At 52.5% G+C, this 20350-nt stretch overlaps 1 protein-coding gene across 1 annotated transcript; it reads left to right on the top strand.

Moving 5' to 3' along the window:
* Window positions 1–3803: 3803 nt before the first annotated feature.
* Window positions 3804–19203, top strand: HTR6 (5-hydroxytryptamine receptor 6). Its single transcript, XM_034753463.1, has 3 exons — window positions 3804–4529; window positions 17659–17817; window positions 18703–19203. The coding sequence occupies exons 1-3, from the start codon at window positions 3804–3806 to the stop codon at window positions 19126–19128; spliced, it is 1311 nt and encodes a 436-aa protein (XP_034609354.1). The 3' UTR covers window positions 19129–19203.
* The last annotated feature ends 1147 nt before the right edge of the window (window positions 19204–20350 follow it).

Here is a 20350-nt window from a genome sequence, read left to right as displayed (position 1 = left end):
GCCGGAATTTTTGAAGAGGTGGCAAAAAGCATCTCTGAGAAAAGCCATTCGTTTGGATCATTCCTTTTTGTTCATTACCTGGTTTCCAATTAGTTCCGCCAGCAGCCCGTCATGATCAGGGACCAGCCTTGTCCTGCAGCAATAATTCATCCAGAGGCCACTTGAAGCCGTTCGGGGAAATCTGGAGGGTTTGCTTGTCTCTTTCTCCAGCTTCCGTCATGAATTGTCAGTGAGGGCTGCTCACCTCTTCCCCTCCGCCTTGAGGCAGAACCGGGGCTGGAGTCTCAGGAGCACAATAAACTCTGACTGGCATTCACCCGCCCATCTGGAAAAGGGAGACAAACATCTTACTCAGGAAATGATGTTAAATATTTAAAGCTTCGCTGATCAATCAGAGTTGCGGGGAAAATAGGCCAAATTCTGCTCTCTACTGGTGCCAATCCAAAGTAACCCAGTTGAAGCCAAATGCATTACTCTAGTCCATGCCAGCGCAACGGCGCAGAATCCGGCCCCACCTCTGCAAACGTGAATCCCAGGAAGACGTTCTTTTGTAGCACGAAACAGTCCAGTGGCTGGATAATTAAACAACAGCAGCAAATTAAATATATTAGAAGTACCCCGAGGTGAAATGTTCAAAACACAAAGCTGTGTAGTTTTTTTCCCCCTCCACATTTGTTGGAGCCACTCTTGACTTTAGGCATTTAATAACAGTTAAAGATTTGAAAGGATTTTTGGAACTAAATAAAAATACGAAGCACTGAAAAGGCTCTAGGGTTTAGAGAGGAGGACAACATCGTTGTCTTATTCTTTATATTGCTGTAATGCTTAGGTGACCCAGTCAGGGGCCAGATCCCATGGTGCTAGGTGCTGTACCAACACAATCCCTGCCCCAAAGAGCTTCCAATCCAAGTATAAGACAAGCGACACCAGATGGATGGGGGCGGATATAAGTGAGATCAGTTGTTCTCCATGTCCTCTGAAGATAGGACAAGAAGCAATTGGCTTCATCTACAGTGAGGGTGATATTTAGGTTGGATATTAGGAAACACTTCCTGATTCTAAGTCTAGTGAAGTTATCTAGGGAGGTTGTGGAATCCCCACTATTGGAGGTTTTTAAGGACAGGTTGGACAGACACTGTCAGTGATGATCTTTGTCCTGCCTTAGCATGGGGGTAGGGGAGGCTGGACTAGGTCAGTGGTTCTCAACCTTTCCAGATGACTGTCCCCCTTCCAGGAGTTTGATTTGTCTTGCATCCCCGCCCCCCCTCCCGGGACACCTCACTTAAAAACGACTTGCGTACAAAATCAGACATCAAAATACAAAAGCGTCACAGCCACACTATTATTGTGCTGACGTTCTCATTTTTACCATAGACTTCTAAACGAAATGGATTGGAATACAACTATTGTACTTACATGTCCGTGTGACGCTTGAGCCTGTTTTTCAGTTGTGAGCCTGGTGTGATGCCCGAGCCGCGGGCAGCAAGGCTGAAGCACGTAACTTAGCTTTGCGAGGCCCCCTGTGGGGTGCAACCCCGGACAATTGTCCTGCTTGCCACCCCCTAATGCCGGCCCTGCACTTGTGACCCCCACCCCCAAACCTGTCCTGTAACCCTGAGAAACACTGATCTAGATGAGCTGATGTGGTCCCTGGAAGACCTCTGAGTACCCCCAGGGCTACCCCTAGCCCTGATTGAGAACCATGGGACTAGATGACCTCTTGAGGTCTCTTCCTGCCCTACGGTTCTATGATTGTGTGAATATTGGTCAGCGTGCTAGGCTGTGGTCTCAGTACACCAGCAGCCTGTTTCAGGGTAGGCATGACAGCAAAGGGGAGTTTGGTGGAGGGATTTGAAGGTGGCTAACAAGGTAGCTTTGTGGCTCCTTAGCTCTCTTTGCAAACCCTCTTGGGTCATGGGAATGATGTATGAAAATAGCCCCAGCCCCAAAGAGCCGACAAACTCAGGCAATTGATAATGCTCCGGCATGTCACTGCGCCCACAGCGGGTCCTGTTGATGTCGCAGAGAGACCTTGGCTGGGTGATATCCACTAGCCATGGTAGGTTTGGGGCTGGATTAACACCAAGGTGCACCAGGTGAGTGTGGTGCTGGGCAGGAGGTGGGGGAGTGGGGAACAGGAGCTGGAGACATGGCTGATACACGCGGTTGGTGTGTGGGGGGTGTCGAGGCAAAGGGAAGAGAGATTCGGGTGACTCTGCCAGGCCACCTAGCTGTCTTTTGGAGACTAATTTTTGTGTTGCACCCACCTGTAAATGCAGGCTCCCATCGTAACCCAGGGCCAGCTCCTCAGCGGGTGTCAACTGGCTTCAGTGGAGCTATACCTGATTTACGCCAGCTGAGGCCTTGGCCCGTGCATAAATCCAATAGCAGAGGACTTAGAGGGGGAGGAAAATAAGCAAGACATGGTTAAAAAAACAAAACAAAGCTAACTTCTCCAAATGACCCCAAAGAGCTTTCCTCTCCCTTGTTGCCTTGGGTGGTAAGTGCGAACCGTTGGCCCCCTCGCCCGTGTCCCTTCCCGTGCAGACAGGTCACCCAGCGCGCTGTCCGGTTTTCAAGTGACCGAAGCAACCAGGCTTCTTCCATTTCCCTTGGGTTGCTGTTCCGAACGGCCCTCCTGCCTCTGACGGTTTTCCCGCTAGCTGACATTTCTCGTGCGCCGATGCCATGGTGAGGGTCACAGTACCTGGGCCAGAGCCCCCGCAGATGCTCATTGATTGCGGTGGGTTTTGGATCATGCCTTTAATGCCTAGGCATGAGGGGGATCCCAGAAAGTCCCCCTGCGTGAACCACCTGATCCCTTGCTGGCTGTTTTGCGGAGATCACGGTGTGTTTTCGTGTTGCGTACGGCCGGATTAAACCATCCGTCGGGCTCAGGGACTGGGATTAAATCCTTGCTGATCAGTGCAGCCCTGCACGGCTCTTTTTAGCCTCAAACCCGTTGCTGGGCTACCCGATGTTAACTTTACCCTCTTGTGCTAGATCTTCCCCTTGAACCCAAGTAGCTGGGTGGAGGGGGAGGGCTGGTGGAGTCGGGGGAGATAGTGTTTGCTGTCTCTTTAAGGGCAGAAAAGAAAGCTCTTCATTTGCTACTCTCTAGGATTTAGACTAGATCCCTGTTTCCTTTAGCAGGAGTACAGGGGGAGGAGGATTCCAAAGAGGCAGTAGGATGCTCACGCACACACCCACCTCTGGCCAAGGGGCGACACCTCTGTGCTGCCTTCACACACACCTGCCCGTTGCAGCGTTCTCCCACAAGCAAGACTTTGTAGGAGCCTCTTGCTTCCCTTGCATCAGGGTTTATTCTGCCTCTTGCCTGCTCTGCGTGCAGCAGCAGCCGGGATCGGACAGACAGCAGCTGAAAGGAAAAGGCTCGCGGCCCCCCAGAAGAAAGAGCCCTACAGGTAAGGCAAGGAGGAGGGGGAGAGAGAGAGAACCAGAGCTAGGAACTCAGGGGCATCTGCTCCCCGCACCAGCCTCTACCCAGTGGCGGCCAAGCAGGCGTCTAAGTGGCATTTGCAGTTACTAGGAAATGCCTCGGTATGAGCCGTGGGGTGTGTGGGGGGGGGGAACCTTTCTTCTGCTGATCGGCTCCTGAGCTTGTCATTCTGCCCTGGTTGCCAGTGAAGAGAGAGGAGGAGAAGAGGGGGGGAGGAAGCAAGGATCACACTTCTTCCCTTTGAAAGCTGGCCCATGGCAATGATCACCTAGTCCTGATCTCTAGTCTGTGCCGAGCTGCCCCAGGGGCGTCGCTGGCTGCCCTCCTCCCCCCCAGCTCCTCCATGGCAGCAGATTTTGGGAGCCCTAATGCCAGTGTGATTGGGGAGAGGTCCCTGGCTGGGGGGAGCAGCTGGGTGGCCGCCTTCCTCTGCTTCATCGTCCTGCTGACCACCCTGGGGAACGTCCTGCTCATTCTGCTGATCTTCACGCAGCGCTCCCTGCGCAACACCTCCAACTACTTCCTGGTGTCCCTCTTCATGTCCGACCTGATGGTGGGCGTGGTGGTCATGCCCCCAGCCATGCTGAACCAGCTCTACGGCCGGTGGGTGCTGGCGGGCGAATTCTGCTCCATCTGGTACTCCTTCGACGTCATGTGCTGCAGTGCCTCCATCCTCAACCTCTGCGTCATCAGTCTGGACAGGTACCTGCTCATCATTTCCCCGCTCAAGTACAAGCTCAGGATGACCTCCTGCAGGGCCGTGTGGCTCATCTTCGCCACCTGGACCTTGGCCGCCCTGGCCTCCTTCCTGCCCATCAAAATGGGGTGGCACGAGCTGGAGTTTGAGATCAGGCCCCTCAATAGCACCTCCCACGTGGAAGAGGACCAGTGCAGGCTCCTGGTCAGCCTGCCCTACGCTCTGATAGCCTCCTGCCTGACGTTCTTCCTCCCATCCATGGCGATCTCCTTCACCTACTGCCGGATCCTCCTGGCCGCCAGGAAGCAAGCTGTGCAGGTGGCGTCGCTCACCACCAACATGGCCAGCACCTCCGACGAACCCCTGCAACAGGTAATAGGGTTTGACGGTGCTGGTGGTGGTTGGCCCTGGGTATGTGCAGAAGGGGCTGGTTGCGTCATGCCTGCTGATCCCACAGCCAAGCTGGTGGGTTTCACCCTCCCTGCCCTCTCCTGGGAAGGCTAGCAAAAAAAATCATACCCCGCCCATGAAACCAGCTGAGGTGGGGACCGCTGGAGCTTGGCTCTGTGGCTTTTAAACTCATCGAAGGGGGGGAATCTTTCAGGCAGAGAAAGTCGCCGGGGATGCTGTAGCCTTGGGCCGAGCTGCAGCAGGGCCGGGGGACAAATGCGGGGGGAGAGTCAAGCAATTTATGCAGCGGACGGAGCCTGAGGACTGACCCCCCCCGCCCCCTTCCTGGTGCTTTCCAATCCCTCCCCAACAGCCCCCTGCCCTCGCAAGGTGGAAGGATTAGAAAGGGTCATGCAAAACAGTTATAGGCAAGATCAGCTGGATTCTTCCCCCTCTCCCGTTCCCCCACCTGGAAAAAGTTCCTTTGTTTATAGGTTGGAAAGTAAAAGCTGACGTGATGATAATTTACATGAGGAATTATAAGAGGCAGTTCGTGGAATGGAGACTAATTAAAGCCATTTTGAGAAGGGGTTTAACTGGGGAGAGGAGAAGCTGAGGGAAATTCCCCCACCCCTTCCCCACAGCTCTTCAGTGGGGCTTAATATTCAATATCCTCCCCAGAGATCTCTGCCCCGGTCCTTTCCTCTCCGGTGGTTTCTATGATCGCTTGTTAAATAGGAGCTTGAGCCAGCGGTGGGGAAGTCTCCTGCTGACTTCAGTGGCAGCTGGATTGGGCCCTGGGTTACAGCAAAGTGCCGTTTGGTCAGCAGCCTCCAGGCCTTTGGGTAGCCACTTCCCCACAGCGAGGAATGCCACCGATTAACGATGACTGGGCAATACATGGGGAGAGAGCGGGAAGGAACTGTCCGGGCTGGGGTCAGGAAGCCTTGCAGCACGATGCCAAGGGAGGAAGCAGAGGAAGGTGCTCCCACAGCCCCGGGGGGCACTCCTTGTGGTCAGTCCTGGGGGGTACACACTCTTCTAAAGCGTGTTGGGGTTTGTCTGGATTAGAGTGAGATTAGCTGAACCTGGCTTGGCTTGGACCATTTTACTCAGCTACACAAACCTGGCTGGACCGGGAATGCGTGGGGGCCTCTGCTGCACTAGGGCCACAGGAGGGCTGAATTGCCAGTCGTTATGGATTTATATGGGGCAGATTTGGGAGACCTGGGTTCTGTTCCTGGCTCTGCCATTGACTGGCTGGGTGTCCTGGAGCAAATCACTTCCCCTTTCTGCACCACCAATTTCCCGGGTGGTAAAATGAGCGTGGTGATACTTACCTGCCTCTCACAGTTACGTCTACACTGCCACGAGACCCCCGCAGCTGGCCTGTGCCAGTTGAGCTCCTGGGCTCTGGCTAAGGGTGGAGGGTGGGACCTTCCCTCTCAACTTGCAGGGTCCTAGAGCCTCGGCTGCAGCTTGAGCCCGAACAGCGACACAGCCCCTTCGCCCAAGTCAGCTGGCACAGGCCAGCCGTGGGTTTGAATAGCAGGGCAGGCACACCGCCGGGGGCTGTGAGTCCACGATTCTGATCCTCAGCCGGAGGGGGCTATACTGCGCACGCTCCTTCTTAAGGATCGCTCGCTATTATTATTCAAATACCTGTTGCATTGCCTTCTCCTGCACGCTCCTGGGCTTCACTCAAGAGCCCTCCTTGTTATTGAATCAATAGCCCTTGCAGCAAAGGGCCCCGCAGAACAACAAGCTGGAAGGCCAAGTGAGATGCCGTGACTCATCGTCGCCAGTGTTCCTCGCGCCAGATGGGCAAACTCAGAAGTATTCCCCGATGGAGCTTAGACTAAGCATTTAAGCTAAAAATGTGCTGAACAGAGCCCGATCCAGCAAGGTGCTGAGTGCCTTCCATTCCCGCTGTCTTCAGTGGGCGCTGATGGGGCATAACACTGGGCAGAAGCAGCTCTGCACCTTGCAGGATTGGTCCCAGGCTGAGGCACGAGGTGTGGGCTTGTCCCGTGCCCCCACATGAATATCTGAGCATTGGATTTGGCAGGTACAACCTCCTCCATCATACTTGACGAGGGGCAAAGGGTCAATATGGTGCCATGGCTCGGGGCGGGCTCTGCACAGTGGGACACCCGGCTCACAGGCTCGGTCGGCGTCGGTGGCTCAGGGGGCGAAGGCCCCAAACAGGATGGGACTTCTGTGAATCAGACCAGGTGGAGCGAGGCGGGAGGGGAGAGGCAGGCGTCAATGGGAGGGGGTGGAGGAGTTGTGAGAAGTTGGCCCTAATGTCAGAAGGGTGCTGGCGCAGCATGGAGTGAGGCGAACGGCCCAGATGAGGGGATGGAGCAGCACCGTAAAGCTTGGGGGGGCAGAGGAAATCCCAAGAGGCAAAGGAGAGACTCCCAAAGCCACCGCGAACAATGGGGGAGAGGCCTGGCTACACACAGGTGGCTGAGGTGGCTTACGAGAGCGTGAGGGGAAGCTGGGGCTGGGCCGCCATGTGTCCCGGGGGCTGTGTCTTGTGAGTCACTCTGCCCGCGCACTCCTGAAGGAAAGAAACCCAAGCTCCAGCTCCCTCAGGGTGCAGGGGGGAGGGCAGAAGGGGCTGCTGAGCTAGGACGGACGAGCCAATTTGTGTGAATTTATCACCAGAGACATGATTTCTAAGGAAAATGACACCTCCCTCGTGATCTTGTGATAGAATGCTCAAATCTCAGGATTTTTTTCCAGCCCCGGGCTGAGGTGAGCGTCCCTGCCCCTTCCCACCTCTCCCCACAACCCTGGCTCAGCCCTCCATCCCCCACCTCTCCCCACTGCCCATGCTCGGCCCTCCGTCCCCCACCTCTCCCCACTGCCCATGCTCGGTCCTCCGTCCCTCACCTCTTCCCACGGCCCTGGCTTGGACCTCCGTCCCCCACCTCTCCCCACGGCCTTGAAGCACACAGCCGAGCGTGCTGGCTTTTGCGGTTATTCATTGCATGGGGAACCTAGCACCTCACTCAGGCTTTCCTGTGATGGTCTAGGCACCTAAAAGTTAGGGGCCACAATGCTCAGCATTGCGATGTCTAAGCCCCTTTGTGGAGCTGGGCCTTTAGAGACCCCAACTGAGCCGGAGGCCCCATTGTGCTAGGCGCTGTACATAGCCATAGCGAGAGACAGACTCTGCCTCAAAGAGCTCAAGATCTAAACAGACAAGAAACACAAAGGAATATTTACCACCCGCATTTTACAGTGGGGCAGCTGAGGCCCAGGGAAATTAGGTGACTTACCCAAGGTCCCACATGGAGTCTGTGGCAGAGCTTAGGACCCAGCTCTGAATCCCAGCATGGTGTCTTCACCACAAGAGCCACCTTCCTCTTCGGGAGCCTTGTGTCAGGTTCAACATCAGGGAGGAAGAGACTCGTTTGTGGCTGAGGTAAGAGGCCCACCCCTTGAAGTGCCAATTGTGAAAGAGGGATGGTGTGTACACGGCACGCTACTGGGATGAGAGAGAACCAAAGCGCGCGTGCGCGTGTGTGTGTGTGTGTGTGTCACTCTTGGCATATAGGACAGACCCTCAGCTAGACTAAACGGGCCCAGCTGTACTGAAGTCCATGGTCTGGTGACAGTAGCTGAGGATTTGACTCATAGACGTTTGTTTATACCTCAGCTACTAAAACCCTCCAAAATAGAAAATCCACCCTGAGACTGTTCTGCCACACGCATCGGCTAGTTGAAGGAAAGTGCAAATCAGGAGTAAATCAGTTGACGGAACTCAGAGCCAGAGTCCATGGGCCCGACTGGCCTGGTTTTACAGAGCGGTTACACCTGATTTACTCCGAAGCAGGTGTGAGGCGACCTAGGACCTCCGGGTGTTTGTAGTTCTTGGTTATTTCCCCAGTGAGATTCACTCCGGAAAAACAAAGGGATGTGGATTGTGCCCTGGGAACACTGAGGAGAGCCTAGTATTTAGCTGCATCCACAGTCTCACCTGTCAGACCATTTGTTTAAATTCTTTGTTAGTCCATGGTATAACCAGGAAGGCCTGCTGGTGATTGCACGGATCCCAGACCATATAGCAAAAGTGGATTTTATTTTGTTAGTTTAAAGATTTTTCTCCCCAGGGAACGGAGCAAGGGGCCTGCTTTCCCACTCGCATCAGGTTTATACTGGGGAACTCCACTGGCGTGACTCTGGATTTGCACCGGTGTGAGTAAGTGGAGATCCCCTTTGCGTCCAGATTGCTTTCATGTCTATGGAACAAATCCTTTTCTAAGCAAAGAGTATGTGGGGGAAAGTTCAAGCTCTTAGATGCAATCGTAGGATAGTTATGTCTAGAAATCTGAAGAACACCAAGATTAATTTCTAAACGATTGAGATGCTAGAAAAGAAAAGGAGGGGGAAAAAATGACCTGGAGAGTTTAAAAATAGATGGTTCTTCTATAACTCCACGTATTGGATGAGTTCAGAGTTCACGTGTTGATGATTTTAGGCCTTTCTTGGTTTGACGCTCTTGGCAGTATGTTTTCATTCTCTCAGCTGAGTGTGTTCTTTAACCTATTGCCTTCAAGGGGATCAAAGTACATGATGGGTGGGAGACATCTGTCCAGTGACTCCCAGAAATGACAAGGTTTCTTACAGGGAGGAGAAAACTTAGAGGGTAGTTTAATGTAAAGTGTCTGGCTCCTTCCAGTTTCCCCCCCAAATCGCTCTCCATCCTCTAGGCGCCTTGGGATGACATTTTGCACACCTAGAGCATCCTTCCTTCTAGAATCTCACAGCACTCAATTAATTATGCCTCCCAGCACTCTCGGGGTGTGTGTTAAATATTATTTACCCCCATTTTACAGATGGGGAAACTGAGGCACAGGGCAGTTCAGTGATTTGCTCAGACACATATGCTGGGAATAGAATCCAGGTGCCATCTTCTTAAAATCAGCAGTAGTTATTTCTCTCCTGCAATAGTCCTGACCCCCTCCCTCTTCCAGTCCCCTGCTCGGCATGCGGTACTTTGGTTCTCACAGGTGTCTGGCAATCTAGATCATGATGGGATTTCACAGTCTGGCCTTTAGGAACGCTGGGGAGCCCAGGAGTTTTGCTGGAGAAAGAGGCTCAGTCTCTCGCTCTCCCTGCTTCTCGCTCATTCACTTATGGAGACGGTAACAGCAGTCACCAAAATAATTGTACGGAGGCGGAGAAGCTGTCGTGCCCATTATTAAGAATTGTGGAGCTTGATGTCACTCTCAGGAAAGGAATAATTTCCCATTCCCCTCAAATTGCTAGCTGTGGGGGTGTGTCAGTGCTGATTATGGCTGGGGAAGGGGTGGGTGGGGCAAAGTATCTGGCTTGACAGCAGCTTCAAAACATTTGACACCATTTTTTGGGTTTCTTTTACGAAGAGCCTGTTCCCATGGCTGTGTGCTGAGCTTTGCAGGACAGTAGTGGGGTTGGGATTAGTGAGAAATAAACTTCCTTTGCAAGAGCTTTCGCTGTAGAGTTTCACTGACTCCAGTGCAGCCCGAACGCTTGTCCCTGCCGTGAACAGAAGTTTGTCCAATAAAGACATTCCCTCACCTACCTTGTCTCTCTCCTGCGCAGAGGGGCAGTGTAAGGCCTACGCATCACTTAAGTCTCAGCTAAGCCCATGCACTGGCCATGTAGCATGCGTCAGTTCTGCCCTGTGATAACTGGATGAGTGGTAGGATTAGAAAAGAGGGGAGAAAATTACACCCCAACCCCCCCAGATTTCTGCAGCAAGCCTTTAGTGCAGCCCACGCAGCTTCTATTTGTCTCCCCCAGACAATCTAATCAACCTCAGAGCTGAGTTCAATAATAGTTGTAACGAGGAATTGGCCAGCCATACATTCACCAGATTGGTGAAGGGACCTGAAGGCTGAGATGACTAATACAGTCTCGCCCGCTGCACTTAAAAAACAACGCCAGAAAAATCTCCCCGCTCTGTCACTTTCAGCTGTCATGACAGTTACTAATGTTCCAGGCAAGTGTATTTTAATTTGCCAACTTGCTTAAAAAAAAAAAAAAGCATTTCATCAATGAACTAATAAGTACAACTGTATCGATTCAGGAGGTGTAGCGAGAGGAAAGCAGCACTCACAGGGAGAATGAATTACTGACAGTACGCGGGTACAAGGACATGGGTGCAGATTTTTAAAGGTATTTAAGTGTGGTTCTGCTCAGTGTTGCAAAGTCTAACCAAATTAGGAGCCTGGGTCTCCTTTTCAAAATGACTCAGGCATTTGGGAACTGAAGTTTCAATCATGGGACTTAGGAGTCTCTTTTGAAAATGAGTCTTAAGCTCCTAAATCAGTTAGATGGTGCAAGGCTGAGCAGAGCAACATCTAAGCCCCTTTAAAATACGGGCCTTACTTCCTATGTGATGGGCCAAGATTCTCCTCTGAGTCATTCTTGATTTATACTAATGAAATTCCACCAAAGCCAGTGGAATTCCTTGTAATTTACACTGGTGTGAGAGGAAAACATGGCCCAGTAATGGAGGATTTCCAATTCGTCTCCAGTGCTATAAATCACTGATCCCTAGCCCTGATGTGTCATGAAACATTGGACTTTAAATCCATCTCTGAGCCAATGCTGAATATTGTCCATTTATCAACTCAGCCCACTGCAATATTTGTGGGGAAAGAAGGACTATCTGTATAGCTGTACGTATCATCAGGCTCTCCCCACCTCCACCAAAAGGGTAGCTGTTTTAAGCTATTCAGGATGTGGAACGTTAGAAGCAATTGCATAGAAATATAGTTGGCTAAGGGGCAGGTGAAAATTGTCAGTAGTAGGCGATAAATGCAATTTATGACGTGGTTCCACAATTTGTCATATGGCTGTTGCCATCACTAAGGCTACGACTTAGTCACGGAATCCGTGACGTCCAGCAACCTCCGTGACTTCAGCCTGAGGTGGTCAGGATCTGCAGGGTCCCCTGCCGCCCACAAGGGCAGGGAGCTGCGGGTTCCCCCCACTGCCTGTGGTGGCCCCCAGAGCTCCAAGCCGCCACAGGTGGCAGGGTACCCCACAGCTCCTGACTGCTGCGGGCAGCAGGGGAACCCCCAAGCTCCCGGATGCCATGGGCGGTGGGGAACCCTGCAAATCCTGGCCACGGCGGGGGAACCCCGAGCTACCTGTCAGAACCCCTGAGCTCCCAGCTGCCATAGGTGGTGGGGTCCCTGCAAATGGCAGGGGAACCCCTGAGCTCCTGGCTGCCGCGGGGGAATCCCTGAGCTCCTGGCCACCGTCGGCCCCTGGGGCTGTGGGTGGCAGAGGTCTCCTGTACCTCCCATCCCCAGTGGGTGGCGGGGTACCCCACAGCTCCCGAACACTGTGGGCGGTGGGGGAACCCCCAAGCTCCCGGCTGCTGCAGCCCCTGGAGTTGCAGGTGGCAGGGGTACCCTGTGGCCCCCAGCTGCTGCAGGCGGCTCCTAGCCCCTGCTCAGCTGCCCCTCTTCAGGTGGTGCGGGACCTACAGATCTCCATTTTGTCACAGATATTTTCAGTAAAAGTCACAGACCGGTCATGGCGTCCATGAATTTTTTTTTTTTCCTGTGAGCTTTCCGTGACTTTTACTAATAATATCCATGAAAACTCTTAGCCTTAGCCATCACACATGTAATATCCAAGTGCATTTATCTCTTTTTCTAATCACAAATCTTTCTAATTATGTGTGTGGGTTTATATATGTGTATGTGCATCAGATGCTGCATACATATGGGAAGAAATTAGTTCTAACTGGTAGAGAATTTGCAATTCTTCCACACTACGTTATTTTGAACACCCTTCTTCTGATTTTATTATATAGGCTATAATATTAAGCAAGATACAGTATAGATTCTTTTTTCAAAAATCACTGGTTGAGCTGCGAGATGTGTTTTTACACATGAAAGATGTCTGATTTTGCATATAATATATAGTTTTGCAGGAGAAAATTATTTGTTACTAAATGTAACAGCTTTAATTCCCCAGTAATGGTCTCTATTGACCTAGTACCCTACAGTGAAAAGACAAACTTAATTGCTTTTAAATACCTTGATTTAGCTTGCTGTTCTTTTTCTTCCACATAAGGAGCTGGGAGTCTCTGACCCAGCCAACTCACTTGTGGATAAGTCCTAAAGTAGGTTAATAGGTGGAAGGAGAAGCAGAGAATAAAGAGACAAAATACTGGAGCAATTTTGAAAGGCCTTTTCTGAGAGAGCAGATTTGGCCACAAAATGCATTTACACATTCTAGGTCAGATCCATTGACCCAGAATGTTTCTTGAACTAACATCCGTATTCACACTGATGGACTTCGGGCTGTGAAACCGTGTCCATCATTGATAAAAATGGAGGACTTTCAGCACCCTGGACAGCAAGGACGTTACAAGCTGTATTAGGCCTCATTTCAGCCAAGCACTTTTAAAGCACATGCTTAAATCTTTGAAGTCAATGGGACTTAAGTGAGTGCTCAAGTTCAGCACGTGCTCACGTGTTGTTGAATCAGGGGCTTAGAACATAACCATCCTGCTCCCAGTTAAGCCAATGGAGTGAAAATGAAGCTTTCCTGATCATTCGTCACAAGGAATGACAGTAGCTGGTAGATAACAAAGAGTCTTGTTACATCTCTAATAGTACGGCTGTCATTTGTCTCCACCTCTGAATGAATTTAAATGGGATGATAAGCAGAAATAACATGCAAAGCAGAGCGCCATCAGGGTGTTATGTTTTAAATCTCTTCTGTTCCTTGCGGGGGGCGGATCAGCAAGCTGCAACTTATTTAATTACGACAGGATAATTTAATTTGAGATTGCAGGACTGGATAGAAGGCAGAGCTGGCTCTGAGCATTGTAGATTGAAACACTTGAGCCCTTTCTTAGAAAAATGTAATTAAGCTGCTGTGCTAATCAAGAGCTAGATATTCACTCTGAGACTAGGTTTTATCATCACTCGATCTTCAGTAGCTGGAGGCATTTGGATTTCTGCAATAATAAAAAATCCCCGAATAATATAGCCATTATGGTTCAGGGAGTAGTCATTTTTCTTTCCACAGTGGCTTTTTTTAACCACAGCACCCCCTGCAGGGCGGGTCTGGGCTGTCAGGGAAGGATCATGGTGGTTTCTTTCACGCTTGGCACCCAAAGGTTGATTGCGCCATAAATCCCCTGGGAATTCAATGCAATACACCTCAGTTCATGTAGTTTGTGTGCACTAAGCCTGACCCGACCGCCTGAGAGCTCGGGTAATTCACTTAAGCTCTTTGACCCAGAGCCTCAAAGATATTTCGGGACCAAACTCATGGCCATTTCAATGGGAGTTAGGTGGCTAAATGTCTTTGAGGAGCTAGGCCTTTGTGTCTCAGTTCCCCCAGATGTAAAATGGGGATCATAACACCCACCTACCTCCCATGGGTGCTCTGCTTAATATGTGAAGAGTTATTCACACATTATAATACTGCTACTGCTTCCACTGTGTCTGGGACCATCTGTGTCCAGGGCTCAATTCCGCAAAGTGCTGAGACCCTCGACTCCCAATGAAGTCAATGGCGGTTGAGAACAATTAGCACCTCAGCATCTTGCGGGATGAGGACCATAGAAGAGGGTCATTGGATTTGTCCCACAGCTCACTGTGCCCTCGTCACATGTTCTCCAGTCACGGGCCAGGACACCAGTTTCCTTATGGCACTACCGTTTGTGTGGCACACCACACCGGGGAATGTGCTGCTGGCTCATAAAAGGGGATCTGCTCCTTCTCTCCAACCAGTTACTGGGTCCTTCTCTCTGGAGCTGCAGGGGGTAGCTGTGGAACGAGTGAGCTGCTGGGAAAGGCAGCTGACTTGCAAATGCAAGCCGGGCTGTGTATGTGGGACAGCGAGGCCCACCCATGGGCCACTGCAAACAGTGGTCGGAAGCAGGTTATCATAATTTTTGCCAACGATAATGCAAAAAATATAGAGGGCCACATCCCCAGCTGGGGTAAAGCAGTGGAGCTACTTAGAAGTATAGCTACTATGCAAGAGGCTCTGGCCCAGGGAGTGTAGTGCTGGGACATCCATCTGCTGGCTGGGAAAGTTATTGAGGATTTCCTTGGCTGCCCCCGACTAACTGATCTATGGCTCAAGGACCATGCGTATCTGTGCACAGACAACCCACTGATGGCAAGCTAAAGTGACTTATGTCTTTGTCAAGGTGTGTTTTCTTTCTAGCCGTTGTCACCTGTTGGCGTAGCCAGCCAGGCTGGTGTTTAAAGGGCGAAGACCTGAAAAGCTTCCCTTTTAGCCCAGCGTTTGCACTGGTCTAATGTTGAAAGAACGTGATAGTCCAGTGAGAGAATCTGTAGAAAACGGAGCTGTTGCTGCTTGTTTTCTTCACCCAGGCATATTAGTCTCAGCGAGCTTCTAACACGGACGTTCACAATCCACTCCAGGAGCTGCTTTGCTTCTGAGCATCACTTTGTAACAGATCTACAACCTAGACCAGTTTCCCTTCCTCTCTGGGGCCCCAGCTGAGCCCAGTAAGCCCTGGCCACCGCTGGGGCTGGGGGAGATGGGGGGGTATAAAGAATCTGTTTGTGCCTCTCCCCCCAAAGCTGGGGGAGACGCCACATTTGTCCGCGGCGCAGTGTAGCGGCACCTCATGGCTGTTCTAAATGATACCAGCTGCAAAGGGCCTCTCCAGCCATCCAGGATCACAGGAGTGCAGGTGCCCATCAGTCAGCCCTGCTTTTTTACTGGCCATGCCCGAGGCTAGGCCTGTCTGCTGGCTCTGTACTACTCCTGTGGGCTTAGTGCAGATGACAAGCCCCAGCTGGCTGTGGTTCCCCTTTGCGCTCTAAGGGGCCACAGTGGAGTCCAGGACTAGGCCCTGTCTCTGGGGTAAAGCTATTGAACGCAGGGCCGTTACTCGCTTTTTACGGCAGCGTGAGATTGGCATCGGGTGCAGTGACTCATTTCAAGCAGGACAAAGCAAGGGGAATAAACAAGGCTCCAGGAAAGCAAACGAGTGTGGAAGGAGGAGCGGGGATAACCGCGTCCCTCCTTCCTGCATGAAGGGACTGTCAGTCACTGGGGACAAATCCCATTTGCTTGGTGTCACGTTGAGCTGCTTGCCTGTCAAACACCTGACAAGGGGAGTGATTGCATTAGAGATTAGCCAGCGTGGCACTAGGCTAGCACAGCTCTCTTTGGGCCCGGGGTATTACAGGAAGGCACAGACATGGACGAAAGGGGGAGTGGAGGGATCAAGGAACACTTGGCGCTGGGGCAGATGAAGGGCCCTGTTCTCTGCTGCCCTGCCCTTCATACAGCGAGCCATTTACCCCCGGGCTAGGTGCTGATCAGGTTGTTTTGCACTCACTTTGCCCGGGTGTAAACGGCCACGCGAGGTGCGGTGCAATGGAGCAGCAGGTCTGGCGCACACAGGGAAGGGGCGGCAGAGAGACGGCTGATTTGGTTTGCCCCAGTTATAGCTACATGTTGCACCGGGGTGGAGGGGGAGAAATAATAGTCCAGCAAACACAGGCGCTGACGTTAGTTTTCGCTGGTGGGCGGTTTTGGAGAGATGTTTGTGGGGTTTTTTTGGGGGGGGGGAGGAACGGAACTCTGCCAGTTTTGGGGGGAGGCTATTTTCAGCATATTTATACACTTCCTTCATATTCTAGTTATTGAATACGTGCCCATCATTGGTATCTTAGTGGGCGATGGGGCCTTGGGGGAGGGGACAGAGAGGAGTGGGCGGGGGCCTCTCAGGGCAGGGGGTGGCAAGCAGTGAGTGGCAGATGGGGGGGATTTAGGGGAGGGGGTGGAGAGGAGTGATCAGTGAGGGCACCTTAGGGGAAGAGGCAGATGGGGGGGGTGAAGCCTCAAGGGAAGCGACAGAGCCAAGGTGGAGCATGGGCGGGGCCAGGGGGAGGCCGAGCAGAAATGGGGCCATGGGACGGAGCGGGGGCAGGGCCACAGTGTGGGCACCGGTGGCCCCCCGCACTTCTAGGGAGCTTCCCGCACTCCTGCCCTGCCTCCCCAAATGCAAGGTCATGCGCTGCCTGTGACTATGGCTTGTGGGTGCTGAGCACCCCCAATTGTTTTTGGTGGGTGCTTGAGGCCTGGCGCATTCACGCCAGAAAACCATTTAGAGCCTGATTTCCCCTTCTCCTCCCTCCTTATGGCATCACCCTACAGCTGGGCGTAGTGGGTGTAAAATGCTACCCCATTGGGCCGGTCAGAATCGTGTCTGCTAGGTGCAGGGACCAGCGGCGTGGGCCCCAGTGGAGCGAGTTTGGTGCTCGTCTGAGGGGGTGTACGTGCGCTGAGGGCAGTGGAAAAGAGAGTGAGGGAAGGACTTAACACTGGTCAGTGGCGCTGGTTTACGGGAAGACGCTACCAAGCATGTAATAAACGCCGCGGTGGCTGAGCGATGGAGATCTATCCAACGCCACACCATCCAGTGCGGTCACTTCCCCCCGCTCAGAGGCGGCTGACGCCAACCTCGTTAAGTTGGGCCAACGCTGGAGAAGGACACACGAGCTCTGCTGACAGCGCTGTGGCACAAAGGGAGCTTTACGTCACCTTTGTGCACAGCCAATCCCTGATCCATCCTTAGCGTGGATGACAATAGCCCCAGGGCTGCGCTTAGATTTGCCAGCTTGTAACGGCTCCCCCAGGGCTGGCCTGCTGGCTGGAGCACAACCTTTTGTGCTAGGCCGGTTCTCAAACCGACGTGCCCTCAGCTTTCCCCCTACGCTTCCTCATCTGCTCCGACAGAGCCTGGCTGGCACGCGCTGGAAATGCTGCTTGGCTCTTTACCTGGTGCTAGAGTTTACTACCACGTTCCTTAGCTTTGTACAAGCGCCCCGGAGCACAGTCACAGGCACCTTTTATACCGCTGGCACGTGAAACAAGCGCTTTGGGACGGGCCCTCGCTTTGTTCTAGGTCTGTACAGTGCCTAGCACAATGGGGCCCCAGTGGCCTCGAGGTGCGACCGCAGCACAAGTGAATAGTAAGACCAACCTCTGCTGGAGCAGCAGGTCCTCGATACGTAAGGCAGAGGCTCCTCCCGTCTGGCCTGTTCTTTCGCCAGCCCCCTTTTCTCACATGGTTTCTTGTCCTTTGCAGGTCCCCGGAGCTCAGAGCCAAGCTGTGGCCCTGGGCGAGAACAGGAAATTTGCCAATAAGCACAGCAGAAAGGCGCTGAAGGCCAGCCTGACCCTGGGCATCCTGCTGGGAATGTTCTTCGTGGCCTGGCTCCCCTTCTTCGTTGCTAATATGGCACAAGTAAGTCCTGGGCAGAAGAGGCTGGAGATGCCCTGCCCTTGTACGTCAAACCCACTCACAGCCCCGGGAAGGCCCGAGAAGGAGAGTTGGTCACTGGCATGTCTGATAGCGATTAGCTCAAGGTCTATGGTTGACTTAGCCAGGGCATCTTCCGCATTGCATGGTAGCGAGCTTCCCTCCCTCTGGCCCTTCCCGGGCCTGCCCAGATGGACTTTTAGACTGTAATCTCTTTGTGTTTGTAAAACACCCAGCCCGTATCAATGACAATGAGTTAGGGCCAAGATTTAGGAAGCAAGGAATTAGGAGATTTTATTCATGGCCCTTCCTAAAAATCAGTTTACCAAGTCCAGCCCCCCTCGGAAATCGCTTTCCTGCCCACCACCTCCCAGCCACACAGCCGCTGGGCGCGCCTTGCTAATCTGTGCTGTTGCATACATCAACCAGGAGAGGGTGCACTATAGGCAGCCAACTGCTGAAATCTAACCTGTCTGGGGCGTGGACAACGTCACCATTGCACCTGTAGCCAAACCCAGCTCCCTCTGGAAATGGAGTTTGGACCCCTTGTCTCCCTTCCCTTTCCACAATGGCCCTGTCTTCATTCGCTGAGCAGTTTCTTTAGTTGCCTGCCCCAACCCTTGAGCTGGATGGGATCTGCCCCAGGACCCTGCAGTGTTTATTGCATGCAGTTCCTTTTCTCTTAACCCCCATGGGGACCTGCCTCCTTGGAGAACAGGGGAAAGGCCAGGCTTCGCCTCTGACCTACGTTATGCAGAGCTGAGTGGGACGTGAGCCGTAGCAGCAAGGTGTTGCCACGCCATTGCAGATGATGCTGGGATTGGTCAGGAGGCACGGCCTGTTCTAACCTGTGCTCTGTCTCCCTCCCAGGCAGTGTGTGACTGCGTCCCTGCTGGCTTCTTTGACGTCCTCACCTGGCTTGGGTACTGCAACAGCACCATGAACCCCATCATCTACCCCCTCTTCATGAGGGACTTCAAAAGAGCCATGGCTAAGTACCTACCCTGCTGCCGGCGCTCTTGGGAAGGCAGGCCTAGCGCCATCTCCCTGTCCATGCGGAACTCCAACAGCGGGCCCCGGCTGGGGATGTCCCTCAAGAATGTCCTCACGCTGCAGGGCGAGACGGACTCAGTTGACTCGGTCATCCAGGTGAACGAGCACATCTTGCCGCCTACCTGCAAAGACCCCCACCTGGAGTCCATCCCAGCCACGACTGCCGACTCAGTCAACCTCTTCGACTTAGATCACATGGACCAGGAGCTGCAGATCAACCAGCTGAACACGCCCATGGATTGACCACGCTGCCCCAATGCGGGTGGCACGAGGTTAGGAGGGACCTGCTCTTGGTTCCCCCTACAAGCTTGGGCTATGCACAGACACCTTAGCGGTTCCTGCTGGAATACAGTGACCCCCTGGATGGGGAAGCCAACGAGGGCGTGTGGGTACATGTACACGCCTTCTGAGCCAAAGTGAAGCATTGCTATACCACAATACACTCCCTCTATACATAGAAACTGATCCCAAAGTTTGCTGTCTCCCTAACCGTGGGCAGGAGGGAAAATGTGTCTCTTCTTAGTACGGAAATCACTGACCATTTTCCAGTGGTTACAGGTTGGGATTGTTTAAATACGATGAAGCGAAACGCTATTGCCAAGTTTACCTGCCTGGTGTCGCTTTCCTTCGTCTCTATGTGTTTTCTCACTGTCTCACTTCCCCCTCCTGCTTTGTAATGTGGACAGCAGCACAGGCACTTTTACAGCCTGACCCACGCGTGATCTGCTCAGGTTGTAAGTGTTCTTTGGTCCCGGAGCTAAGAAAACAGCGGTGCCATTTTCGCCTCCGCTCGCCTATAATGTGGAATTTTAAAAGTGGATTAAAAAGCAGCACATAGTAAAATTACAGCCAGCGAGAGAGAAACAAAACCTACCAGGCACTGAAGGCAGAGGGGTTCAGAGCAGCCAAAGGCAGCCACTGCTGGCCATCGCCACTGGACCCCGAGCACTTTGTTAGCAGGAGAACATCAATCTTCAAGTGCTCAGATGCTACAGCGCGGAGGGCATAGCATTATCTGACAAGAGAAGTTGATAAGACAAAAGAACGGCCACACTGGGCCAGACCAAAGGTCCATCCAGCCCAGTATCCTGTCTTCTGACAGTGGCCAATGCCAGGTGCCCCAGAGGGGATGAACAGACCAGGAATAATCAAGTGATCCATCCCCTGTCGCCCATTCCCAGCCTCTGGCAAACAGAGGCTAGAGACACCATCCCTGCCCATCCTGGCTAATAGCCACTGATGGACCTATCCACCATGAACTTATCTAGCTCCTTTTTGAACCCTGTTACAGTCTTGGCCTTCACAACATCCTCTGGCAAGGAGTTCCACAGGTGGACTGTGCATTGTGTGAAAAAATACTTCCTTTGGTTTGTTTTAAATCTGCTGCCTATTAATTTCATTTGGTGACCCTGTAGTTCTTGTGTTATGAGAAGGAGTAAATAACACTTCCTCATTTACTGTCTCC

The sequence above is a fragment of the Trachemys scripta genome, chromosome 19 (assembly GCF_013100865.1).
Source record: "Trachemys scripta elegans isolate TJP31775 chromosome 19, CAS_Tse_1.0, whole genome shotgun sequence".
Lineage (NCBI taxonomy): Eukaryota > Metazoa > Chordata > Testudines > Emydidae > Trachemys > Trachemys scripta.
Note: the sequence above shows the minus strand (reverse complement) of the source record. Positions and strands in the feature narration are given on the sequence as shown.